This window comes from Thunnus maccoyii, chromosome 8 (genome assembly GCF_910596095.1).
Source record: "Thunnus maccoyii chromosome 8, fThuMac1.1, whole genome shotgun sequence".
Classification (NCBI taxonomy): domain Eukaryota; kingdom Metazoa; phylum Chordata; class Actinopteri; order Scombriformes; family Scombridae; genus Thunnus; species Thunnus maccoyii.
In genome coordinates, this window is record NC_056540.1 from 17,594,944 (window position 1) to 17,622,208 (window position 27,265).

Sequence of the window (27,265 nt, forward strand, 5' to 3'; positions counted from 1 at the left end):
ACAAAAAGTTACTTTTCATCAAGTTCTAAAATTTATATGACATGCTCGTAATTTATGTCCTCCACATTTTAAAATAGAAAAATGTTTTGTGTTCACTTGTAGGAGGAACATAACTGACACTTGACACTTAGGAGTGTCTTGTAAGAATAACAAGATGTCCTTTATGGCTCTGGAGGGAGCTTTCTGAGGTCTGAAAAAACTAAATCATCATCATCATCATCATCATCATCATCATCATAATCATAATCATAATCATAATCATAATAACCTTATTTATATAACAGCTTTAAAAATAGAGTTTATGAAGTGCTTTGACAGAAAGCAAAAGCAGGATACTCAGAAGACGATATGACAACAGAAAGCCAAACAATAAGACCAAGCAAAAGCAAAATTAAGGTAAGACAAGGAGACAAAAGACCCAAAAATACAGTAGAGAGAAGACAGAAGGATGATGAAAGATAGACGGTAAAAGAGATAAAAAACAATAAAAAAACATTAAAAAATGTAAATATAAATAAATACAAATAAAAAGAATAAAAGCAATAAAATGACAACATCACATTAAGCAAGTCTATTAAATGGGTTTTACAAAGTGAAAGTTAAAAGAAGTCTCTGATTCTGCGAGCCTTATCTCCTCAGGCAGGTCGTTCCAAAGCCGAGGGGCCTTGATGGCAAAAGCACAGTCACCTTTAGATTTAAGACTCAACTTTGGAACAGCCAGAAGGGCCTCACCTGAGGATCTGCAAACTGATTCGCAAGGGGTCAATATATTTGTTAGGTAGCTTAGAGCCAGAACCAGACATGCTTTAAAAGTGATCAGTAAAATCAATTCTGAATCGAACAGGGAGCCAGTGAAGAGAAGCCAGGATTGGGGAGATGTGTTGTCTGTTAAAACCAGTAGTCAAGTCTATAGAAAATAACAACATGAATCTTATTTGAAGGAAGCAGGACTGGACAACCTTTTTGTGATCTGTGGTTGAAAGATTAAATCTGAATCAAATAGTACTCCCAAATGTCTGGCAGTCGAGGGACCAAGACCACTCTCAATGAGACTGATAGGGTTTGGGGGACTGAACAAATAAATCAGGTTTATTTCACCTTGACAACAGAGTGACAGTTAGGAAACAATCCCTGTGGGAAGACAGTATCTAACTGGAGCTCTACAGCTGGACAGATAAAGTGAAGAATTGTATTTTATCCAAACAAAAGACAACTGATTAAAGGCTTTAACTTGTAGCTGGACTGACTCCTTGTCGAGGAAAAGCTTTGATTTGATGGGCAGAGTCCAAACCTGCCAGATTCACAGCAGCCTCAGAGGACAGTCTGTCGTCTCCAGTGAGACTCTTGGCAGTCTGGGTAGGAGTTGCCATGTTGTCGCTGGAAGTGGTGGAGAGGTTTCACATGAGGCAGGATCGTCTGGGAGAAGAAAAAAAAGCTCTGGCAGGGTTTTAAACCTGAAATAACAGGGACAACTGTCTCCAGTTCTCTGTACACCTGCTGTGTGACAACACAGTGCACCCAGAGAAACTTGTTGCAACTCCACAAAGTCTGTCACATCAAATGTGTGTGTGTGTGCATATATATGTGTGTGTGTGTGTGTGTATGTGTGTGTGCATGGTGACAGTTCTTCCCTTGCATCTGCGTCATCGGTGATCACAACTCCAGTATCTCAGAGATTTAAAAATACATACTTACATAAACAAATATATGACAGAAATAGGAGCGAAGGCGGGAGGAGATGAGGATAAAATAAGCCTGTCTGTTAATGAGGTGATTTGTTATGTGTTATGTGTTTTTCACTGGACTGAATCTGTTGCCGGGACTGAGGATGTCTGTATGACACACAGATTTGACAGGCTCACTCAAAAATATGCAAACTAACTTGTGTCTGTTTGATTGGAGCAACAGGAAAAAAATTGTAGCTGCCTCAAATTGTCAGAGTTAATGTGCTGTTTTCCTTCTGCTGCAGGTGGCTGGTAGGAAAGCAAATTATCTCTAAAGTGAAAGAATGACTCAAAAGGCTGCGGTTCATTCACTGTGCTTATGATGCTCAGGTTTTTTTGGGTTGCCACCCAAAATTGAGGGCAACAAACTTCCCAAGACTGATGAACAGTGACTGGTAAAGCAAAAAACATGAATTACATTATATGGACAAAAGTATGTGGACACCCCTTCCCACATATTTGTATGGATTTTTGTATTTTTTGTGTACTTTGACTTACACTTCAGTCTTTTCATAGTCTGGGCCACAACATTTATCTACCTTTAATTCAGAGAAATGCTTTCTTTTGAAAGAACATCCATATACTCACATAGTTATGCACATCTATACCTGGAAGCTGCCCAGTACAACCACATTCTCCCACAGTAGATCCAGTTAAAGTAAATCTTAATGCTATATACTCTTGTCCATGTTGAATAAAAGAAGAATTTGGAATGTACGAAGGTGTTTTTTTGTCTTTTTGTGCAGATTATTGTTACCAGTACCCGTGATTATGTTATTTATGGGCGTGTATGCTAAGGGTTGCCAATTCTACAGCACACAATTATATTCAGACAACTATTTGTTTAAGTCCTCTTCTTGTTTCAACATAACAATGCCCCCAGTGCACAAAGTGAGGTCCATAAAAAGATGATTTTCTGCGCTTTTTGTGGAATAATTTGACTGATCTCAACCCCATCACCCAACATCATTATCTTCATCCTGACCTCATTAACGCTCTTGTGGCTGAATGAGAGCAAATCCCCGCAGCCAGGCACCAAAATCTGGTGGAAAACTCTCCCAGAACAGTAGAAGCTTATAGCTGCAAATAAGTCAAGTCTTCTCTCTATTAAAGGGTTTCATTGTTGAGTTTTTCCTTGTCTAATATAAAGAGTCTAATGACAGAGGGTGCTGTATGTTGTACAAACTATAAAGCCATTTGAAGCAAATGTGCGACGTGTGCTTTGATTGTGAAACTGACTTACCACATATGAATGTGATGGTTGTGTCCACATACTTTTGGCCACAAAGTCCGTTATTACACAACTTTTCTCACTTTTTCTCCCCTTCTCAGTGTCTACTTCTGATCATTCAGTACACAGATGGCCATCTCACAGTTTAGCTTTCTCTTACTTGTTTTTAAAACTGAAGATAAATGGGGTTTCAGATTTCAAATGTTTGCCTAAACCAGACTAAAAGGAGAACGCCAATAAAGCCCTCCAACACTGAAATATGACCCTGCGTTGACTACTCACACACTAGAAACAATCATAGCTGAAATAAAACACCAAGATTTTAAGACCTTTTAAAAATCTAGCGGGGCGTATATTTTTAATTGATTACAAATATGAACTTTACAAACAAAAGATTCTCCTCTGACACTGCAACTAAATATCAAATGATTCATTATCTCATTAACAAAGTCTTCTCAGACCTTTACTGTCCCAAATGACACCCACGCCTTGTCTGATTCATGCACTTTTACACAAACTTACCGAGCATTTAATAGCTTGGATATGAAGAATGTGGATAACTAGCCTACATTCAGATTTCGGTTACTCGACCAACTGTTGCTCAGGATGTTTTATCATGCAGCTATTCGACTAAAATAAAAGCTGCGTTTCACGTTTATTTGTCTAGTATTTGTGTTACATGAAAATGCCTTCCTGAGATAACCGAAGCTATCTGAGAAGGAGAGGAAAAAACTTAAAGATGAGGACATTTAGAGAAACTTTGAGAAAGTTCATTCAAAGAGGGAGTGATCAATGTGTCAAAACACTCCTGACACTCGACCGAGTCTCCGAGGCCAGCTTCTGGAGTTCTCTCTCCTCTCAACCTTGATGTACCGTGGGCAGAAACACACACTCAGCTCTGTGTGTGAATGTGTTTGTGTGTGTGAGTTGGGGTTATGGACGGAGTCATCAATGCGTTTATTTTTATAGGATCAAGACAGCTCCTTTGAACAGGCTGTGTTTACACCAGTTCAAATGCCAGCGTGCCCGTGATTCACTTTGACACAGCAGGCTAGTGAGAGGATATAAGGGAGGGGATCTGGGAGTGGAGATGTGTATGCGTGTGTATGTTGTTACATACATATGCATGTTTTTTTTCACTGAAGCATCACACGGTGGTTATGTAATGCATATAAATCTCTAATCAGAAGCGATTCAAAACACGCACACAGGTATGCACAAACACACTGAATGTGTTCTCGGTGTCAATCTGGATACTTGATAAATATTGTGGAAGGGGCACCAAGAACCTCCCACATTCAGCAGGTTGATCACTACACACACACACACACACACACACACACACACACACACACACTACTCCCACAGCCTCCATGAAGATTGAGTCTGATTGGTGAGCTGGCTGCCTCCACCATTTGCCCTGGGGCCAAGAACAGTGTGAATACATCACACAGACACACAAACACACAAGCAACCTTATCTGTCCCACGGCCCCCCGTGGAGGCTACTAATGCCTGCTTGGTGAGCTGTCTGCCTCCCCCAATCTCTACACCAAAGCCAAGAAATTGTGTGATTCCAGACGCATAACTTATGCCCCGAGCTGCGCTCACAGCTTGGACTTGCAGATGACCTTCCATGGACCAGCTTTCGGTGAGTGTGTGTTCACTTGGGAGCAGATGATGTGCATCATGGTGGAATTGGCTTTGACCCGTGTCATGGAGAGAGGACTGAGTAGTGAGTAAGGCCAGCCCACCCCAGCCCTGACATGGTTTATTTCACATGCAGAAGACCTCCATGTCTCATCCCACGTCCCACCCACATTCAGGATCGCACCTTCTCCTGAGAGCCGTTCCTAGTGTAGCCAATGTACAACTAGACCAAACACTAGACCATAGTGGCACATAGTGTCCTTCCAATTTGTCTCAGCGTTAGTGGCCTGCACAACATGAGTAGACAGCACCTTCAAACACAGCTTCTGTGCAAGGAAAAAGCCATATTACTTCTCTCTATTTGAGCATTGCTTTAAGGGACCGGTTCACAAATCTGTCTTAAAACAACAGTCAGGTGAAATCATTCCTCCTGTTCACACTGACCATTAGAAGATCGCTTCCGTAATGTGATTTCAATGTAAGTGGTGGAAGACAAAATCCACAGTACTTGTTTTGAAAAAAAAGGGATTTAAAAATTTATCTGAACATAATGTTTGGATATCCTCCAAAATTATAGTCTTTTTAATAAAAAAAAAAACCTTCCTTGTGTCCTTGTGAAGGATCATAACAAAGAGAGGGAATTTGGCACTAAAAAGACTGAATTGATATGAGTGATATGGACGCTGAAGCCTCATATTATCTTCAAATAAACTTTTAAATACATTTTTTTTGAGCGGACCATCACTTATATTGTAAGGGCATCATGAATGGATGTCTTAATGGCCAGTATGAACAGGAGGAGCGATTACAGCAGTTCATTTTGGGCACCCGACTATTGTTTTAAGACAGATTTGAAAAATTGTGAACCTGCCCTTTAATGAATGTAAAACGAAAGGGATTGGTGGAAGATGGAAAAGGAGGATTGGTTCATGTGCGTAAAATGTACCTACAGTATAAACAGCCGAGATATTCTGCTGCTCTGTTTCCACCGTCAGTAAATGTTTATGTGTCACCTTGTCTGGCTGTGATCACCTCTACAGGTGTGTCTGTTTAGCTCTTAACACCTGACATTTGGTATGTGGGCTTAAAACAGCCCAAACAAAAGCTGTAAAAATGCTAACTGGATGTAACCTACAGTATATGTTGTCCCACGGTAATTTGTCACCGGTATGTCATCTCTGCCCCCTGCAACAAATGTAAGCAGTCCATATGTTGCGTTAGATCACTTCGCTCCACCGCTGGGCCCCCCTTTCATGGTCATCTGTTGTTCTGAATTGTAGGCGGCTCTCGGCTTCTTTCCAAGCTGGCCTACACTAAATGAGACAAGTGACTTTGGCTTTAATGCCAAATGAGTTTTCCCACCTCGTGTCCTCTCCTCCAACCCCCCTGTGAGCGCACGTGCCACTGTGAAATCCACACAAACACAAACAGTCTCAGTAACCAGTCATGCGTTTATTGTTACTGTTTCCTAATGAGAAACTGTTCATTTATTGTCATCAAAAGCCTTCATCCCACCTCCATCCTTCATTCTCAGTCGACCCACACTGTGCTTTGTCTTTAAGGATGAACAGAGATGTTACTTTAACAGACTACTAAGCTATAACTTAATACAAGTACGCTACACATCTTGAAAGACTACTTTCTCCATGTTCAGAATCTACTTTAAACACTTCTGAAAACGATACAGGTGTCTTTAATTATCTCTGCTCAATAAGTAATAATCTTATCTTTGACAGACAATGATGCGTTACATTTTTAGGTAACGCAACAGTGACACAGTGACAAAAGCCGCCCTGCCACTGCCTTTCTTGTCGCTTCCTCCGGTGACTCTTCCCCCTCCTCCCGGGGTGACGTAGAGAGGATCCTCCGCTGCCCACGGTCGTGGGCGACGAGCCGGCCGCGGGTATAAACGGCTTCCCGGGACTCCTGAACGTCACTCCCTGAAGCCTCAGCGACTCGTTCACCAGAGCTGAACATCAGCAGAGATAGCAGCAAGCAGGCACTTCCTCGCCGCGCAGGCTAACTCGCTTTCGGCTTTGGTTCGAGATGCAGACCCGTTGGACCATGAGGGCCTCCAGCGCCCACAACTTTAAGAGTGAGTTTCTCTTCATTGTGTATCTGCAGAGTGTTCGTTTTGCAAACGCATGTCTATGATTTAGTCGGCTTTAAACTTTAAAATCACAGTATTTTTTCCTATGTGATTCTGAGTATCAGCAGCCGTGTATTTCTGTGGAAGACTGCTGAATTTATATGTTTTACGGTACTTTTACGCACAGTCATTTTGCGTTTATTTTAAATTGTTTACCAAAATTTATACATTGATCAACATCGCTTGAATAGCTAAATTGTGTTTGTCAGTTATGGATGTTATGAATGTAGCCAATAGAGGAGATCAGAGGTGCGGACTTTTTGGGGTATTTTGTGCGTAAATGTGGTCTGTCAACTAAAAGCTCAAGAGCAGATCTATAACCGTCCATTTATTTGTGAAATTATGTGATCAAAGTTATTTGTTTTGACTCTCCTGCAGAGTTTACCGAAATCAAATCTCTCCATATCTCCTTTACGCATAGAGAGATGTTGGCATGATTCATGTGCGCATGAAACTGAACTTTATTCTTCATCTCACGTCGACTTTGGGGGTAAATAAGACTTAGATTCTAGAAAGGTGTCTTATTCCACATAAACGCCCCAACTCCGGTTCTCCCTCAGCGTCCAGCTCAGCTAATAGTCGAACTTGTTAAGAGGTCAAGAGGTGAGCCGCTGGAAAATCTTGCGCGCAGCAGATGAATGGGAACCTCATTATTATTTCATGCATGTACTTTTCCCGTGGGGGCGCTTTTTGTGCGCCGTTATCCGAGCTGTGACAAGAAGCTGTAGAATTATTAATAAGAACCGAAACTGATCCGGGTCCCGTTACTGGTTTTACGCGTGCCCACTGGGTTGCAAACCTCTCAACGGAAGCATCCTTTTGCTGTAGATAGCTTGAGAAGTAGGAAACCAGGTTAATGTAATGCAGTGAGACACGTGTGGTTTTCTGTCTCTTATACATCTGTATTGTAGATGTCTGTTGTTTTTCTCTATTCGGCACTGCTGACATCAGGGTTATGCAACTTTGCAACAACAGTCATGGACACCTGTGTAAAATGATCAGGTAGATATGAAAGGGTGAATCATTTCTGTAATGTAATCCAGTGAATTATACATGAGCCCCAAAGTTCTGGGGACCATCAACAAGTCACGGATGAGAGCGCTGCAGTGCCAAAAAGAATCACTGACAACAGCAACAGGCTTGACAGACAGACAGAATAAAAAGCTGCCACTAAAAGCTGAAATCAAACTCTCTTTCTTTGTCTGTCACTCTTTGACACACATAATGTGCACATTCTCCAAACCAGGACTAACTACTGCAACAAAGGCTCTTTGCTGCTGATCTGACCATATATTATGGTCTTTTTCTTCTCAGGAAAAATAATCACCTCTTTTTCTTCCCCTTCTCTTTGTCTCAGGTGGACTGTCTCTGTGGCTGATTCTGTGGCTGGTGGTGGTGAAGCCAGGCGGGGTGACTGCATGCCCCAGGCTATGTGTGTGTTACCCTACGCCCATGACGGTCAGCTGCCAGTCCCAGAACCTCACCATAGTGCCGGCTGGTGTGCCCTATGACTCACAACGTGTTTTCCTGCAGAACAACCGCATCACAGAGCTTCGCGCGGACTCCTTTGGCTTCGAGACACAGGTGAGAAAAGCACTTTGTGTATATATATATGTGTGTGTGTGTGTGTGTTGCACTGTTGAATTTCCTGGCAGTATTTTGAGATATTATGAAAACTCTTAAATGTCTCCTCTCACATCCCATTATCTTCTCTTCATTCTGTGCAGGTGCTTTGGCTATATGGCAACAACATCACATGGATTGAGGCCGGGGCCTTCAGTAACCTCAGGGTGCTGGAGGAGCTGGATCTGGGCGATAACCCCTCGCTGCGACACCTGGAAGGTGGAGCCTTCAGGGGCTTGGAGAAGCTGCAGAGCCTGCACATGCACCGCTGCAAGCTGGCTACTCTCCCCCATGACCTCTTCCACAAGCTGTACAGCCTGCAGTTTCTCTACCTGCAGGTAAAGGCAGCATCCATACACACAAAAACATACATGCACAGATACATATTGGATAGTCATGCATGATGAGAATGTACATATGATGCTTGCAGAATCGGGTTATGGACACATCAGTCACTTTACAGTTGCCCACATGCATGCAAATGTTTTTACCGCACATGTAGTTTAACTGAGATGCACACAGCACACAGTCACAAAAATTCAGACTGAAAATACACATAAGTAAATATTAAAACACCCCAAAGATAGAGAATCAAATAACACACTGCAATTAGCACTTCTCAGTAGTGTCAAAACAAAAGAGAAATTCAGTTATCATGTTACTAATGTACAACAGATTGAAAGCAGTGAAGAGTTGCACAATTCTCCATGCACAAATAAATGAGTGTATAACACACAAAAGGGAGCATGAGCCCAAATGTTTCCTCTCAACAGCAGAGAGACAAACCAAATGAAACTACAAACTGAGACCTAGGAACAAGCTAGATGCCAAAATTGGATGTTTTTAAAAAAGAGACATGGTCTCCTCTTTTGATAGACCAATAGACAAATGACAAAAATGTATAAAACCAAAACAACAAAATATATCACAAAGGAAAATCTCTCAAAATTTCTTCTTTTTGAAGGTGTTTGTGTGCAATTGTGTTCTAAGGACCTTACAAGTACTGTATACTTAACCTTTTAGCCACAATTTCTTGCAATGCTTAGCACTATTATTTGGATTGATTTTCTGTGTTTCAGGCAGCCTCTAGCTTCCATTAAATTCAGTGTACTCTGTAAAAATTGGCTCTCAAGACACGGCCTGTATTTATCATCACGTTTTGGCAGCTGACAGTGAGATCTCAGCTGCTGGAGTGTCCTACAATCCACCCAACTGAGCTTGAATCCAAATAGGTCCCTGCCAAGAAAATAAATTAAAAAAAAATCCCTCCCACATTCAGTGTGGTTTCAGTCGGTAGAGGTCAGTTCTGACCGCTGCAATGCTATTACTCACAAGGATGTTCCTCGTGTTCCTCAAGTGCACATGTATGGTAACGTCACAGGAAGTGAGGGATTTTTTTCCCTCCTACGAGTGATTTAGATGTTGGACTTGACTTCAGTGATTCTTAGAAGGAAAATAATATCACACAATTAGCCATTATACCTATCAGAAATAATTAATCAATGAATAAACATACTTTGTTATATATGAAAGTATGTTATTGACATCTATAGTCCGACCAGATTCAAACAAAAACAGCTAAATTTGCAAAAGTGCTATTTGACTATTTTGCTTCATTAGCCACGGTTTCTAATGAATTCTAACTTCTGAAGAATCTGAGATCTAAATTAAAACATTTAAGTAAAACTTAAAGATCTTTTTGCCATCAACAACTAATCCCAATTTGCTTAATTTTCCCACGTGATTAAATCTTCTTGTATTTTGTTTTTGCTTCAGGAGAATCAGCTCCACTTTCTGCAGGATGACCTGTTCTCCGATCTGGTCAACCTCACCCATCTCTTCCTGCATGGAAACCGTATCCGCGCCCTCTCCGAGAATGTGTTCAGAGGCCTGGTCAACCTAGATCGCCTTCTTCTCCATGACAACCGCATCAGGCAGGTCAACCGTCGGGCTTTCCGTGACCTGGGTCGCCTGACCATTCTTTACCTGTTCAACAACTCCCTGGCTGAGCTGCCAGGCCAGGCCATGAAAGACACCCAGGGCATCCAGTTCCTCCGCCTCAACGGTAACCCCTGGTCCTGCGGCTGTGAGGCCCGTCCCCTCTGGGAGTGGTTCCGCAAGGCCCGCATCTCCTCTTCTGAGCTCATGTGCACCTCACCATCCCAACGTCGCGGCCAAGACCTCCGATTCCTCCGTGAGCTGGACTTCGCCCTCTGCCCTCTGCCTGACCCCGGCTCCCTGGCTGGAAGCACCACGACCACCTTCAGCACCAAGACCCGCTGGTGGTTCTCCAAGCACAAGCCCGCCTCCTCATCCAAGGCCTCGTACCAGAAGAGCACAGAGACGGTGAAGGCCTTCCCTTTCTCCGCGGTCAAGCCTCAGTACCTCCCCAAAACCCCCTCTGAATCCTTTTCCTCCAAGTACGAACTGTCGGAGGATGAGGTGGCTCTTCCTAAGCTCGATCAGGAAGAATACTGGGCCAACTACGGCAATGAAGATGCCTCCATCCGCTGCATCGATCTGGAGTGCCCCCCAGGCTACGACAATCCAGCCTTCCCATCCTCATCCTCCTCCTTACCCACCAGTGCCTCCCTCCTCCTCCACCTCCTCTCCCTCTCTGTAGTCACATTCTCCCTACATTTCCTGTTTGGTTGAACTCTTCTCTCCTCCACACTCCCTTTTCTCCTCTGATTTCCCCTCCCCTGCTCTTTCCAACTCTAACAAAAACCTGCATCTTGATTCCTTTCAGTTACCTCCTTAAGGTGCAGGGGGCGCTACACTGACGCAGGAGACAGGCAAGGCAGCAGGCAGCTGTTTTAAAGAGCGAAGATCAGCGGAGTTGATGTAGAGCAGAACATGATATCATTGTTGAAGTAGCTGCTGCTCACTAGTACAGGCTTTTATAAAAGCAGGGATCAGACAGACCCTGTTAGTGACAGTACAAAGGCAGAAACCTACTACAACATTATGACATGATAGAGACACATCTCACAGTAAGCTGGTGGGGTCTTCATGTTTTTTAATATCACAGCTGTTGTGCGGCAGCAAACAACGCAGGCGTTGTGACTCGTTCTCTACGGCTATTTTCTATATCAGCTAGTGCTCCACTGCTAACATTTTCCCTCATTTATTTCTTTCATCATGAATAAAAGTGGTGATTAATGATGTTATTTGACAGTGTAATAAAGAGGTGGATTAGCACAAAGGACTAGAAACTTGGAAGAAAAGGAAAAAATAGAGAATTATTGGGAGAAGTAAAAAGAAAATCAATACAGTGAGAGTAGTGTGAGCTTAAGATATTCATCTGGACACAGAGAGGGATGGAAAGATTATTAGATCTGCAGCCAAGAGTGACTCTCCTTCAGATTCAAACTCCTGTGTGATCCCCAAGAGATGCCAGCAAACCACCACCACCACCCACACTTGTATATACAACACACATCGCTGTACTTAAACTCATTTCTCTGTATTTTAGTCTAGCTGGATTTCTACTTTTCATTTTTATCACTATTTATTAAGCTACAGCTTATGGTGATAGAAGAGATACTTGGATTGGACATGAAAAGCAGAGAAATGAAATGTGGAAACTCGTTTTCACCCCTCGTGTTTTTCAGTCTTGTCTCTTCCTCTCAGACAACTTGAAAACCTGTTCTTGATTTTCTAGTCAGATTGGAAACTAAGAAAAACTAATGAGATTAAATATATCAGAGATCACTTTCAGCTTAAACAGAGAAACGGTGTGATTGGAATTGGACTGTTGTAGACTAAAAAAACAAAGTCTCAAGGAGACCAGTTTGATTAAATCTCTCATTAGACTGAGTGCCTGTGTGTAAGTGCCTGTTTAACCCTTAACAATATGTCCTCTCTCTGTCCGTCGATCTGTCTGTCTGGTTGTGATCAACCAAACTGACGCAGAAATTGCTATAAAACAACTCCTACGCAGCCCTTTGTGTTGTTTAAAGCCTCAGGTCTCAGTTTTAACAGCTCATGTTACATTATATACTTTAACCTGCTGTTGGTCTGCATTACTGTATGTATTGTGTGTGTATTTCACTTTTATTTGGATTGAAAGTTTTAAAAAATCCCTTATGCATCCATAAATTCACCCAGAACAGTGTGTGGATGTAAATAGGTGAACTGCTTTTCTACTATTTTCTGAAAAAAAAGGAAAATCCAAGGGTTTTGTTTGTGATATATCTGTATTTTATGGTCCTATACATATCATAAAAAGACCATGATCATGTACTTTATTAGTGTACGTTTCTTACTTCAGTGTGTGTTTTTCAGTAGAAGGGATGGGTATTTACTCAGCAATCTGTTCAACACAATGCCAATCCAACCTGATTGTGATCAGCATTATTTATTGAGGCCATACGTCCCAATGTCAATCCCACATGTTAAATCCAACCAATCAACCATGACTGTGAGTTTCTGCATAGGACGAGATACTGTGACACTATTAGATGCTGTATTTTTCAATGGAAACCTGGTAGGAAAGTGTTTTTGCTTTATTAAAAAATAAAGAAACTATCAAAGAGAAGTGAGTAGGTGTTTCTCTGTTGTTTCACTGTTTTCTTTGTTCTCTAAGGATGCCGCAGAGGAATACAATAAAAGGCCAGAGTAGGCACATAAGCACAAACACAATGTATACAGATAAGACATCTTTAATTGATTCTGAAGAGAACTTTTATACGGCTATTATGTTAAACTCTCACAATGAAAACACATCAAGACTAGAGAATCACAAGCATGAATTTTGTTATTGTAATATCATCTTAGCTGCAAGAGGTCTGTAGGTTTGACGTCTGATTAACTGACTGAACATCCAATTAAGAGCAGGATAGTCGGGAAATTGTTTCTAAAGAGATATACGTCATAGTCCTCCTTTTAAACCCCTTAGAATAAGGAGGTGGTGTTTGATGTGTGTCTGTGTGCGCACACAAGTGTGTGAAGTGCAAGTTTGTGAGTGTGTTTGGTGAAGGTCACCAGCAGTGGTGCAAGAAGTTTTCAGATCCTTTACTTAAGTAAACGTACCAATACAGTAATGTAAAAATACTCCATTGCATTAAGTAAAAGTCCTGCATGAAAATCCTACTTAAGTAAAAGTACATAAGTATTAGCAGCAAAATGTGCATAAAGTATTAAAGTCAAAGTACTCATTTCATCCCTCTGAGTGATATATTATTACATATGACATCATTAGATTATTAATACTGAAGCATCAGTGTGTAAGCAGCATGTTACTGTTGTAGCTGCTGGAGGTGGAGCTAGTTTGAACTACTTTATAAACAGTTAGCAAGTTTAGTCCAGTGGTTCCCAACCTAGGGGTCGGACCCCTCCAAAGGGTCACCAGACAAATCTGAGGGGTCGTGAGATGATTAATGGGAGAGGAAAGAAGTTCTGATACACAAATCTGTTTTCAGTTGTTGGACTTTTTCTCTAATCTTTGATTTTTGGTGAAATATTGAATCAACTGAATGAATGAAACCATGTGAGAAGTTTAGAGGGAAAAATCACTATTTGGTGGAGCTGTTAACAACTCATAGACATCTGAAATGTGACCCCGACTACACACTGCTTTTTGTAAGATGTCAAAAGCCAAAAAGGTTGGAAACCACTGGTTTCATTTTTAACAATGTTTTGTATTTTAAAAGCTTGTTATATTATCCATTGTGTCAAAACTTCATCTGAAAAGTAACTAAAGCTGTCAAAAAATTGTGGTGGAGTAGAAAGTACAATATTTCCCTCTGAAATGTAGTTTGGAGGAAATATAAAATAGCAGAAAATGGAAATACTCAAGTAAAGTACAAGTACCTCAAGATTGTATGTAAGTACAGTACTTGAGTAAAGGTATTTAGTTACTTTCTACCACTGGTCACCAGCCTCAACTGTGTTCACACCTCATCTCAATCACTTTGCTCACCATGTGTAGAAATAAGCTATATTGGGCCATATTATACACATAGAGGGATGAATGAGCTGTCTGTGAATGTATGTGTGTGTGTGTTTGGGGTGGGGGGGCGTGCTGAGAGGTATGATTCAGGGAAGGGGCCAGGATGAAAATGTGACTTGTGATTTATCCCGGAATCAGCACACCCCCACAACAGATTAACTTTCACCATGATGATGATGATGATGATGATAATGATGTACATACTCATGCATGTGTTTGCGGGTACATGGACACATGCAAATACACTTTCATGTGTAAATACACACACATACACTCATGGAAATTGTAAAGTTCATTGCAGTTTGTTTAAACAGGCTATAATCACCTTGAGTCTCATTTGTTTTGTCCTATATCTCACAAATGATTCATCATTTTCACACCTTACTTTGCTCTCACCTTTCCTTCCTTCTCTTTTATTTTTCTCCCTTCTGTGAGCGTTGCAGTCATAGTTTGGATAAATCATCAAACCCACATACATTCTTGTCCTTAACAGTGGCCTTATTTCAGAACTTTTCATTTCTTTTGCTTTATCATTTGCCACATTTTTGATCACCTAATAGTTCTGCTTTGAGATAAAATTCTGCAGGTGTAGAATATAAATGTAGGTATATGTTCTTGTTGTTAATCACACAGATGTTTGACTTTGATATTGAATGTCCAGTGTTGTTGGGGTTTGATTATTCGTTGTGGTTATTGTCCTGCGATTTGATGGAGAAACAACAGGGTTCAAGAATCTTTGTGGTCTCTCGATCCGGCAGAAAGCGTCGCTTTTTCTAAGAAAAACAATCTCACTGTTAAGGAAAAATTCAATGTAAAACACCTTTTTTTTATTAGATTTAACTTACAGGTATACATTATGAACAGTAGAGAATTGGTTTTATAATTTAAGTATTATTGTGTACTTATTCCAGAAGTCTATTTCTGTGTTCGGCACAGGGAGTTCTTGCTGCCAAGCCCTCCAGGAGTGCTGGCTTGGAGAGAGATAACAGTCTCTCTCGTGTGTCTGTGCTGGTTTTCATCTGCACAGCATCCATAAGCACAAAGTTGCCAATAAATCTTCCATTTATGGGTCAATTTTGTTGTTTGGAGGTGCTTATTTCTGCAGATATCAAGGTGCACAAACAAGGTGATTTGCAGTCATGTCCATATTTTGTGGATGTTGCAACTACAGACATTTTCAGCTATCAGAAAAGAATCACTTGTAAACATTAAAGTCCCCCTCTACCCAAAAAAAGTGTTTTTCTTCTTGTTATTTCCCTTGGATGTTTGAGTGTCACTGTGCAGAATGATGTATGTGCAGAGTTTTACACTAGAAGGCTGTTTTCACATTTATCTCAACCTATGACTGTGATTTGTGACATAAAGACTAGTTTGGAACCAGTCGTGGTCCAGAATTCAGCTTATACAAAAGTAATGTGGAAAGTTGAAACATCCAGTGCACAGACACTGAGAATGGACTTTTCAGTGAGGTAGGAGTCATCTTGTGTGCAGCAGTTGAACTTTTGAAATAAAAAGTATTTAAACATTCATAAATTCTGGGGAAATTTTGTGGAAAAAACACATTAGACACAAATTATTATTCAAACGAGAGTATTTTTATATATCTTTAAATATGTCTGGAGGGTATATTTAAGGGTTTAATGTTGGACCAATGTCCAACCCTGATGGAGACAGAAGAGGCAAGAAGATACCAAATCTCACATCAAGAGACAAGAATGCAACACCACCAGAGCCATGCTGTTTTTTGAGGGAGTGAAATTTGTTTTTCTCAGGTAAAATTACTTGCTGTCTTAGTCCCCAACATGCTATTGCTACTATCCACAGTTATCGCTTTCTTTTAACTCCGAAATGCTGACTTTAACAAGCTAACACCTGCTTTCTGGTGCTTGGCAACCTGGAAAATGTGGGGAAAAACACTCGCATTGAGGCTGGTTGGGGAAGGCAATCAGAGGCGTTTGATGTTAGAGTTTTTAAATCAAGAGCATGACTTCAAAAAGACCATCAGTGTTACTGATGGTGGCAAACACTTCAGTGGGTTTAGACTTTTCATGGGCATTATTTGTGATGGAGTAGAAGGCAACATGCACACCACTTGCTTAGTGTCTCCTGTGGTGCAAGGAATCAATTTCCCCGAAGATCCAAGTACAAAGAAAAAAAGTCAATCCCTGCACACACCCCCTCATTGATTTATGAAAAAGTCAGTCACAAGGATCTTTCTCAAGACATATTAATATATGTCTTGTCTAATGAAATGTCCTGAAAAAGGTCCTTGTGACCAAAACGTTGATTTCAATAAATCAGTGCTGAGGTGATAACTGTGTGCAGGCCTTGACTTTTCTTTGACATTATTTGTGATAGGAAACAAATTAAATTTAATATTTCACATGGCTATAACTTATGGCAATGGAAAATAACATATTTTAAAACAGATTTGGAAGCAGTTTTTGAACTCATATTATCTAAAAACACTTTTACTTTGAGTCCCAATTTCATGAGATTTTGCAGAGTTGATGACTCCCTTCACAGCTTTTCCTGCCACAGTTCATGCACGTCAAAACATCTGAATCGTGACCAGTGTGATTACCTTTCCCATATTTCTAAGCTCTTGTTTCATGACAGAACTGTAGGCGTTTGCCCTCTTTGCTTAAAAGCAGCTGCCTGGGTGGTTATAGGACATGGTCGTTTACAGTTTTTCCAGTGCAGGAACACAACTATAGGCCATTAGCACAGAAAATTTCTCTGAAGTCGTCAGACTTTGATGATGCACACTAATCACACACTGTGCCCACATACTCTCCCCCAACTCTCTATCCTATTTTACTTGCCTCTGCCTGTCTTCCTCTCTTTTGTGTGTTTGCCTGCCTTTCATGCTGTCACTCAGTCTTTGTCTGAACCCCTATTGCACCAGCACTTCTTTCTCTCTCTCTGTCACACAGTCTCCCTCACATGGTTGTGCCTTTCTTGGCCAAGCCTGTGTGTTGGCTCTCATGAGTTGGCGTGTGCGTTTGTGTGTCATTGGCGTGTTCCCTGACGTACACTCTCACACATGTCTTGTTTGCAGAGGATGAACTGAGGCTCACGCCTTGACGTCAGAGGGCCCGAGAAGGAAATGAAGAGGCTGAGAGCGATTTTCAGAGAGAAAGATGAAATATCTGCATGCTGAGTTTACAAGAAAAAGAACAGAATAAAACAGAACATAATAGGTTTATAACTAATAACAATGCAGCACGGCAGTCAATGTGACAACTGACCTATCACATCCATAATTGATGAATATAATTTGCAGCACTGTTGCACTGACCAGCTCTCATTGTCCAGCACGTGGAAACATGAGCCTTGAGTGCAGTGAACCTCTGCCTCTGTAAACCCAACCAACAGAAGAGGAAGGGTAAAAACAGTGAGGAGTAAAAACAGAGAGATGAGGAGATCCTCAGACTATCTGAACAAATCATTTTGAGTGGAAACACTGACATTTTGCTCTGAGTTCACCCACTGAGCAATAACAAGACCATCACTTGTTTGTGTGTGTCACTGCACTTGATTAAACGCAAGAAGGGCAACATCGGGAAACCTGCAAAACCTGCAAAGTGCCAGAAAGAAGGACTTCAGGGACTAAGAAAATGAGCTGCAGAGCATAAGAGCTGCAACAATTAGTTGATTAATCGATTAGTTGATCAGAAAATAAATTGTCAACTTTTGCTGGTTGAAGCTTCTTGAATATGAGGATTTGAAGCTTTTTCTGTGTCATACATGATAATAAACGCAATATCTTTAGATGTTGTACTGTTGATCAGATGAAACAAGGCATCTGAGGGTGACATTTTATAGACAAAAGGATTAATCAAGAAAATAATCAAAAGATTAATCAATAGTAAAGATAATCATTAGTTGCAGCCCTACAGAACAGACAGTTTTCATCTTTTTATTTCATGCAACTGCTTTGAAATCGTTTTCTTAAGCACAGAGGTTCATGTAATTTTTCAAGTGCATTGTGGACATGTGCACATAAGACAACAGTCTACATGCTCATAATGACAATGCTAACATGCTGATGTTTAGCAGTAACATTTACCATTGTCACCATGCAGTTTAGTATGTTTGGATGCCAACATTTCATAATGACACTAAACACAACGTGAAGATATTACAACTCATCCTGTGAGGAACATGAATGTCTGTGCAAGATTTTGTTCCAATCTAGTAAATGTTGAGATATTTCAGTGGATATGTAAAACTTTGACCAGCTGGTGTCATTAGATAAAAAGTCAGAGGTCACCAATGTCAGTAGGACTCATCCTCTGGGAACCGTGAATATCTTTACTCAGTATCACAGAAATCCATCTAATAGTTGTTGAGATATTTCAGTCAGTGGACTGAAGGGGTGGACATTGCCATCTCATCGAGCCACGGTGTAGGTTTCATCCACAAAAACTGATTATAAAAATGTAATATACTATATGGCAGCTTTCAAAATGAAGTTTCAAAGCACTTTAAAGATTTACCACAGACCCACTGAAAAAGAAAGAAGCACAACAGGATTAACAAACAATAAAACTATTGACACTTTTTCAGATGAAGAAGCAGAAGATTAGATGCTGTAGCTCACAGCAGCAAAAATACATAAAAAAGACCAGAATTTTGTGAAAGAAATCTTTTGTTGTTGCTCCTCTGCTTGCTTGTGTACAGTGACAGTAATATCTTCTGTATGAGTGTTTGTGAGCATTGGATGCTGCACTGATAGTACTACACATTTGTAGAGTGCGGAGGCAGCCGGGAGCTCTGTGTATCCGGTCTTGAGTCAGCCCAAAGCAAAAAAGGAGAGCGGAGTGAATACGGGGCACATCTGTCGATCAGTCTGTCAACCCCTCTGAAGGTTTACGCACACAGCTAAAAATACACCACAACAGAGTGCAAAGACAGATTGGGATCCAAAGAAACAGTAGATTTGATGTATCTTTGTGTCTGATGTAGTTCAGAAACTCACTGAATGAAAAGGCTGAATCATATGGCGGCAAGAGTAGAAGTGACAGCACGGCCAAGATGAAGTGTGGGTCTTGAGTTTGTTGTCAACTAGAAAACAAAAGAACAGGGATTAGATGAGCGCTTGTGAGTCAGTCACACCGCCTCGCTCTTGGAGGTTGTATAGCCCTTGTATGTTGGCACAGACGCAAACGGTGACGTCCTCAGACAATTTGTTTGAGTGCCTAAAAATGTGACTGCCACATCCACTGTGAAAGACACGGGGATTCGTCGCTGCTATTCCGGTAGCACCATATTTGTTCTTGTATTTGGTGTCCTCAAACACACGCGTCTGCTGCTTGGCAGGATCTTCTCTCAGTGTCTTCTTGTTTGTTCTGGATGATGTCTCTCAGCCGTCCACCACAACTCTACATTTGGGGATTACGGAAACAATTAGAAAATGTGGGAACACAACCCTTGGGACCTGCATTCATCTGTCATATTCTTTACACAGGACATTACACAGATCTTCAGTTGGAGTTGCCAGAAGGGGGGACTGATCTCTTAGTGTATCTAGGTTTTAGTGGGATGAGATGACGCAGATATGAGAGCGTGAGTTTCTCACCTTTGAAAACTTGTTTTAAATGTGTTACATTACATGCAGCATTTTATATAATTATCAAATCAGTTGTGACACCATTAAACAAGAATTAAAAAGTCCATTGGTAGACTAGCTTAAGGTTGTTTCTTTTTCCATGCATCCTACCACTCAACCTGTGGATGTTACACCAGTTATTGTCATCATGTTGAAACGAGAGTCAAGATGAGTTTCAATGAAAGACTTTCTGGTAACAACTCAGTACCAAATGATTTCTGAAAACCTTTCCTTCCTGTCTGTAGGTGCATGGGAACAAAAGCAGAAACATACTCTAGTGAAGCACACAAACGGTTACAAAATCCTGATAAATAATAACATTTTGTCGTCTTCAATTAATACCTGTGTAAATTACATGGTAGACAGAAAAGTTTATCTGACGGCAATGAAGATAAATGCAAAACTGAATCAGCATTTTACAAAATTGTCACAGTTAAAAACACATTGAAAGCTTTTTCCGTCAGTGTTCTTGTTGGAGCAGGTAAGATTGAACATATTGCAGGGAAGAAAAGTTAATAACAAACAAACAATCAAACTTCATGACTGGCTATTTAACAACAATTTATTTAAGAGAACGCTGCTTAAATAAAATACTGCAGTGAATAAACCTACATATTCTGGCAATGGCAGAACCACCTTACATAAATATGACAATATTTTACATCACTGCAGTAGAAGTTTAAGTAATCAGGAAATTAATACTTTACAGTTTTGAAAGTGAGACCTACTGTACATGAAACTGAATATTTTTTTCCCTTTTGAGACTTTTAAAATACTGATTTCTAATAAGGAGAGATTATTTGGAAATTAAGTTATGACTTGGCTCAAATGGCCACAACAAAATAATAATAACTTTATTTGTATAGCACCTCTCATACAAAAAAAGGAGCACAAAGTGCTTTACAACAAAAGAAATTACATGTACTAAGTGCTTCACATCAAAAAACTGAACTAAGCCCCTTTCAGCTTACCCCAGAACCGAGAACGTCTTCCCACAGGTTTGACCTCACTGTGGGTCTCATCAAAAGGGAGACATGACATGATACCGAAGTTAAAAAAAAAAAGAAGATAAAATTATTAAATAAATTAAGCCAAATTAAAGATGTAACTAAATATATACAGTTTGGGGTGTGGAGATCAGTGAGATCAGTGTGAGGTGCGTGATGCATGGGGTGGGTGTTATCAGGTGCATGAAAGCAAAATAAATGACTAAGGGACCATAACTAAACCAAATCAGAACGGGAGCCTAAAGGGAGAGGCAGAAACAAAGAGATTGCCATAGCTGCAGCCTTGACTTTAATAATCTGGCAACATTGTGAGCCATCAGGTGTCGCCGGTTGCCCTAACGAGCACCTGTTGAGACAGAGCAGACAAGTAAATCACAAGGCCTAACAAAGATGACATCAGGGGTCATCACAGTTGGCTTCTGGGGAAGTAGCAGAATATTCAAAAGGGCAATGAACTAATACCTTCATTTCAAATATCAAAGATTACTTTTCACCTATCGCCCAATTTCAAACATCTGTAGACTCAAAAACAGTAGAGGCCATTGGCTGTCCTGAAAAGTATGTTTTTAGTGTCCTTTGAAAAATCAAATATTTTACTCAAAAGTTTCTTCTAATTATTTTTTTTACAGTTATGCCTTAGGACTATCAATTTGTTTTATCCAGTGTTAGTGTTCTTGTGTTCATATTTTCCTCTGTAAAAAGCACAATTTGTGATTTAAATGTACTAAACAAGCATACGCCCACCAACAAAATTCAAAACACTGGATTTTAGAGCAGTCATACATACATTGATTGAAATGTCTTTTAATACACATTGTAATAATACGGACAACTAAATTTCCTAATCCTCTGATGTGCTTACATCATTGACTTTGCAGATTTGACGTTAAATAGGCCTAAAATTGTATTTGTTTTTTATATGGTTTTCGAACAAAAACCTGTATATGAATATCATTTATCTCCGAAATTTACAACTGGCCTTTGTAAACAACTATTTCTTGACAATTAAATGTAAGGAAACCCGTTAAATCGGTGTAAATGGTTCAGAGGGAGACTTTTTTTCCCAGGATGGGGAAGTCATGACCCGCCCTACTCTGTCTCTGATTGGCTAGTATCGGTTGCCTTCGTTGGTTGGGTTGGTTAGTTTTAGGAAAAATATCAGGATAAGCCAATCAGAGGCAGAGTACGGCGGGTCATGACTTCACAATCCTAGGAAAAATAATATCTCTCAGAGGGAACCAATAATAGTTTAGTCCACCGTATCCAACCCCCCTTCGGTCAAATATATTGGTACAGTCGACCTGCGCGCGAAAGTTTTGTAATAACAGCAATGGCGTCCAAAGCAGGTAAGTGTGTTGTTGGTGTGCATGCTTCTGCAAATTTTAACTAATGCAACGGCGTTATATAGCTAATTTAAAGACGATGTAGACTGTCTTATATGTTATACTGCTTGTTACAAAAGTTGTCATTTCGTGTTTTGGCCAGGCTTTCTTTTATGGGCAGCTAGCTTGCATCAACGTTAGCTTCATGGCTAAAGTGGAACAAATCACCCTCATTTAAGTCATTAAAGACTTAACGTAACTACTTGTGACCTGGTTTCATTCACAGGAAGTGTTTAACCTGTGTAGGCTTTGCCGCGTCACTCTTTCATCTAATATTACATACTCCAACATTTCCTTCAATTAGTCAGTGTTTAAAAACCGGTGTTATGAAAACAAACGTGTTGTTCAGGTCGTCGAGGGACGAAGCGTAAAGCGGAGGCTCCGCTAGAGGAGGAGAAACCAGCCGTGGAGGAGGAGAAGGAGGAGAGAGGAGAGGGGGAGGACGGGCAAAGAGTGGTCATTGAACACTGGTAGGTATATCACAACATAATCGACAACCTTTATCTTAATCTACAAACTAGTTCTTAACAATACTGTCCACTGTGTAGTGTACCAGTTAAAACTTGCAGTGAGGTGCGCTCTACTGCACGTGGTGTCCTGAACAACGTTAGGCAGCAAATAAGTAAAACAACTTGTTAAAGAAGCGGCAGCATTTAACTATGATGGATAGGTAGTATAAACTTTATTCTATCAGCTGATGTTTCTTCTACAACATCAGACCTTGAAGCTCATAGAATAAAGTCTTCACCTGCATATCTGTAGCTCGTAGGTGCCTTTTCAAGTTGTTTTCTGCCCATAGTTCTATAATTATAGTTGTCAAATAAATTGAAGACAAAATTTCCCTCTAAAATGTATTGAAGTAGAGCCATAAAACGAAAATACTCATGTTAAACACAAGTATCTCAAAGTTGTACTCAAGTTGTACTAGTACTTGATTAAATATGCAGAGTTACTTTATCATATGCAGCAACAGTCTTCATGAATAACTTGCACACAGATGTCCACCCTAATGGTCGATGTGTTATTTCTGGCAGCAAGAGCTGACGAGTGTATGGGCGTAATGCTGAGGAGGTGAAATCTGCACTCCTGGCTGCACGCCCCGGACTGACTGTGGTCCTCAACCCTGAGAAACCCCGTAGGAACAGCTTTGAGATCACTCTGCTAGATGGAGGCAAAGGTGAGGAGGAGGGAAAAGGGGAAATCCAAGAATAGCTCAGACATTTCTCCAAGGGAAGACTGTCATTCCGAGCCAAGTGTCACTACTTCTGTTTTTGACTTCTACCTATTTGAGGCTGCTATTTAAAGGTTACAAAATTACATTTACAAACTTTTCTTGTCATGCAGCTAGTTTAGTTTTATTTCTGAGGTTATGATAGATTCAGCTTTTGAAATGGATAGTGATGGAGGTTAATGGGAATTCGTTAGGTGTTCAAAGCATTGAAAATTTTCCTTGTTTTCTATCTTCAGTTTAAAACAGTTCCCATTAGAACTGTTTATAGGACTGTGGATTAAACGGAGTAACTGGGACATTGTTAGTAGAAGGATGTGCATTATTTCAAGAGCAAAGGTCTATACTGAGGTGCTGAACTGAGCACAGCAGGCAACAGGTGTGGGACCAGGTTCACTGTATGGCAGTTGGTTTGTTGTAATTGTATTAACTATGTATGAATATGTTTGCTTGATCTTGAGGAGGGGCCCCATGTGAAAATCTAGTTTTAAGACCTTCATTTGTCCAGCTGATATTACAGTTACGTTGTGCTCCTTCTTTAATTAGTTTATGTCTAATCAAATCACCACACAGCAAACCTGGGGCCAGGATGCATGCTACTGTACACAATGTACAAAGAGGGAGAGGAGCAGTGGTTTGCAGAGGCCCAGCAGCTAATTTTTGGGCCCCCTATCATGTTAAAATGGCCACGTGTGTGTGTGTGTGTGTGTGTGTGTGTGTGTGTGTGTGTGTGTGTATATATATATACTGGCATGTTTTGTGAACTTTAGAGCCAGAACTGAATTAAACACATTTTTCAACCATACGACAGAGTTTTATTTTATCTTCAAGTAGAAAAATGTTTACATGCGCTGGAAGCCCGATGTGTTAACTTAAGAAGTCAAATTTGGCATAAACTTGAACTTGGCCAGAGTTGATGTTTCGTCTGCCACATTAAATCCTGCTTGAACCATCGACAGGAGGCTAATGTTTACCAACACTGCAAAATAACCACCAGAGAGTCGGAAGTTTGCACTGAGAACGAGCGCAGCCCCCTGTCAAATGCAGCATAATGTGTCTGCTGTGTCTATTATGTTCATACTGTATGTATGATGATTTTATTGCTCTAAGTTAAGAGGTTGGTGCACAAGTTACTGTTCACTTTTTAACCACGTTTTTATTTGAGTATCAGAGTCAAATGTCTTGAAATTTGTTGATTTTTTTTTTTATTATTATTATTTTTTCCTTCAATCCTCCAGAAACTTTTTGAATAGAAGTATTACTGCTTATCTTTTATCTTGTTCCCACAAATGACACATTCCTCCTCACGTCTCATGTCCACAGAAACATCTCTGTGGACTGGAATAAAGAAGGGTCCACCTCGTAAGCTGAAGTTCCCTCAACCTGATGTTGTAGTTGCTGCTCTGCAGGAGGCTCTGAAGTCAGAGTAGACGCACGGTGAAGGTTTGTCATCTCAAAACTGTCTGACAGAGTATTGGCTAATTTTGACAGGGTATTAAATTTTTTCTGTCAAGGTCTTAAAAAGCATTAAATTAGCTTTTTTTTTTTTTCTTTTCTTTTCTTTTCTTTTTTTGATTTTTTAAAAAAGTGCAGCAACCAAGCAGGTAGCTCCGGTGCCTACCTTTATTCTCTCTAATGATCATCAGGGGGCGACTCCACTGGTTGCAATAAGAAGTCCAATTATATAGAAGTCTATGAGAAAATGAAGCTACTTCTCACTTGATTTATTACCTCAGTAAACAGTTTCCTAATGAGTTGATGGTCTCAATCGCTAGTTTCAAGTCTTCTTCAATACAGCATGATGTTCATTTTGTAAATTATGCCTCTATTTAGAGTAAAATAGATGATAAAGCAGAGTATGCTGTAGGATGTTGCTAACTTATTGACAAGTCGCTACCACGGCGGCATGTGACGTGTTGTAGTTGGACCCTGGGGGATTCCTCCTGAGCTCCACGTTCTCGTCTAAATAAGGTCACTTCTCATCGCTTCTGGCTCCAAAAAAAACAAGATGGCGACGGTATTTTTACACAGTCTATGGCAGCAACCCCGTGAAAGTATGAAGGAATATAGATATCGATATATTTTTCTTGGCTGCCTGGTTTGTAGACAAGAACTAACTTTGGTTTCTAAAAAAAAAAAAATAAGAACCAGTTACAATTTCTGTAGCCACTGCAATGAAATACACATTTGAAATTGTATCCGCTATTACACAGAAGGTCTTAAAAGATGGCTTCATAGAGTTGGGCTCATAATTATAATATAATAATCTGTCAGCAGTTGATACTGCGTCCACTGTCCCCTCAGTGCATTTTTCCCCAGAGCCATGTGTTATGACATAAACTTGGATTTCCTTAGATGACTTGCCATTTTGTGAGTCATCAGGCCAGGGGGCAACATTACTGCTCGTTAGTTGGGCTTCAAACACACTGCCTACCTTCAGCCAATGGACTGTATAAATAACAGTTTTGGTACTTTCAGTGGAAATATTCAGGGGTTGTAGTCCAAAACTTCAATAAGATGAAATCAACCGTAAATACAGCTTAAAGTAGGCTTATATAGCTCTTCAAATTGACAACTTGCACATTTAACTGAATTTTATGTAATGCTTATGAGTTGAGTTTCAAGTAATCAAAGTGAAATCATTTTTATACTTCTGAGTCAAAATAGTTTTACCTCCATACTTGTAGAAAAGGTTAAACTGCTCATGTTATAGACTGATGGCTTCATAGGTAATCAAAGATAATCTGTGTCTTAAAACAACAGTCAGGTGTCCATATGAACACTGAAAGAGGTTTTCCTCACTGTAATCATTCTGCTGTTCATGATGGCTCTTAAAAGATCCCCTTAAAACTCACTTTCAATGTAAGTGATGGGGACCAAAAGCTACAGTGTGTCTACACAGTCATGTAGTGCAAAAATGGACTTAAAAGTTGATGTGAAGCTTATATAAGGCTTCAGCAGTCTGAGTTAGTCTTATCAAGTGGATATCTGCCACATTTACGGTCTTTTTAGCATCAAATTCCCTCTTTGTGTTTCCCTGTTGAGCTGCGGTGGAAGTATAGTAACAAAATGAGGAACTTTGGCACTAAAAAGATATTAACGTGGAAAGAGTTCTACTTGATTTGACTAATTTGGATGGCTGAAGCTTCATATTAGCCTCAGATAAACTTTTAAATACATTTTTGCACAGAGGGAGGCTTGTGGATTTTTACTACAGCAAGAAAAACTTGTATCAATGCTCATTTAGACACCTGATTGTTGTTTTAAAACAGCATCTGACATTCATGCCAATAAAGCTTATTGAACTGACTTGAAAAATTGTGAACCCGTCCTCGAGGCGCTCTACTAACAGTGGTGTGTTAGGACTGATAATAGTGTAGAGTTTAACAGTACATTTCTTGTCTTTCATGCAGCTGAGCATTCAGGAGATGTGGCCCACGGACGCAGAATGATGAGGAGTGACTAAACTGGATGTCTCTCCTCTGATGATCCAAGCTCCGTCAGCTCACATCTTCTGGATACATGGTGACACCTGGTGGAGCGTCTCTGATCCAACACATTCCTCAAATCCATAGTCCTGCTGCTTTTTCCCCAGTTTCTGAACGGTTTATTGTGCTTTTATATCTCTCTTTGGTAAATAAAGTTTTTTGTGTTTTCTTAATTATTTTGTGCCTGTTGGTTTGTGTTTTCTGGCTTAAGATAAGC

General features: G+C 40.3%; 2 protein-coding genes and 1 long non-coding RNA gene across 3 annotated transcripts; 2 read left to right on the plus strand and 1 right to left on the minus strand.

Moving 5' to 3' along the window:
* Window positions 1-6,491: 6,491 nt before the first annotated feature.
* Window positions 6,492-12,859, plus strand: LOC121902010 (reticulon-4 receptor-like 2). The gene is made up of 4 exons (XM_042419166.1): window positions 6,492-6,699; window positions 8,111-8,337; window positions 8,481-8,714; window positions 10,153-12,859. Exons 1-4 carry the CDS (start codon window positions 6,651-6,653, stop codon window positions 11,029-11,031), a joined length of 1,389 nt encoding a protein of 462 aa, XP_042275100.1. The 5' UTR covers window positions 6,492-6,650; the 3' UTR covers window positions 11,032-12,859.
* A 5,382-nt stretch (window positions 12,860-18,241) lies between these two features.
* Window positions 18,242-20,999, minus strand: LOC121902391. Its single transcript, XR_006097529.1, has 3 exons — window positions 20,915-20,999; window positions 19,314-19,716; window positions 18,242-19,216 (listed from the first exon to the last, which is right to left on the minus strand). It is a non-coding gene; the product is annotated as an uncharacterized LOC121902391 (long non-coding RNA).
* A 1,187-nt stretch (window positions 21,000-22,186) lies between these two features.
* LOC121902389 (selenoprotein H-like) lies at window positions 22,187-27,221 on the plus strand. The gene is made up of 5 exons (XM_042419671.1): window positions 22,187-22,296; window positions 22,682-22,802; window positions 23,367-23,509; window positions 24,884-25,003; window positions 26,974-27,221. The coding sequence occupies exons 1-4, from the start codon at window positions 22,281-22,283 to the stop codon at window positions 24,988-24,990; spliced, it is 387 nt and encodes a 128-aa protein (XP_042275605.1). The 5' UTR covers window positions 22,187-22,280; the 3' UTR covers window positions 24,991-25,003; window positions 26,974-27,221.
* The last annotated feature ends 44 nt before the right edge of the window (window positions 27,222-27,265 follow it).

Coding starts and splice junctions, on each gene's coding strand:
- LOC121902010 (XM_042419166.1), top strand. CDS start 6,651: ATGCAGACCCGTTGGACCATGAGGGCCTCCAGCGCCCACAACTTTAAG. Junction 6,700..8,110: donor CAGCGCCCACAACTTTAAGA/GTGAGTTTCTCT, acceptor TCTTTGTCTCAG/GTGGACTGTCTCTGTGGCTG. Junction 8,715..10,152: donor TGCAGTTTCTCTACCTGCAG/GTAAAGGCAGCA, acceptor TTTTTGCTTCAG/GAGAATCAGCTCCACTTTCT.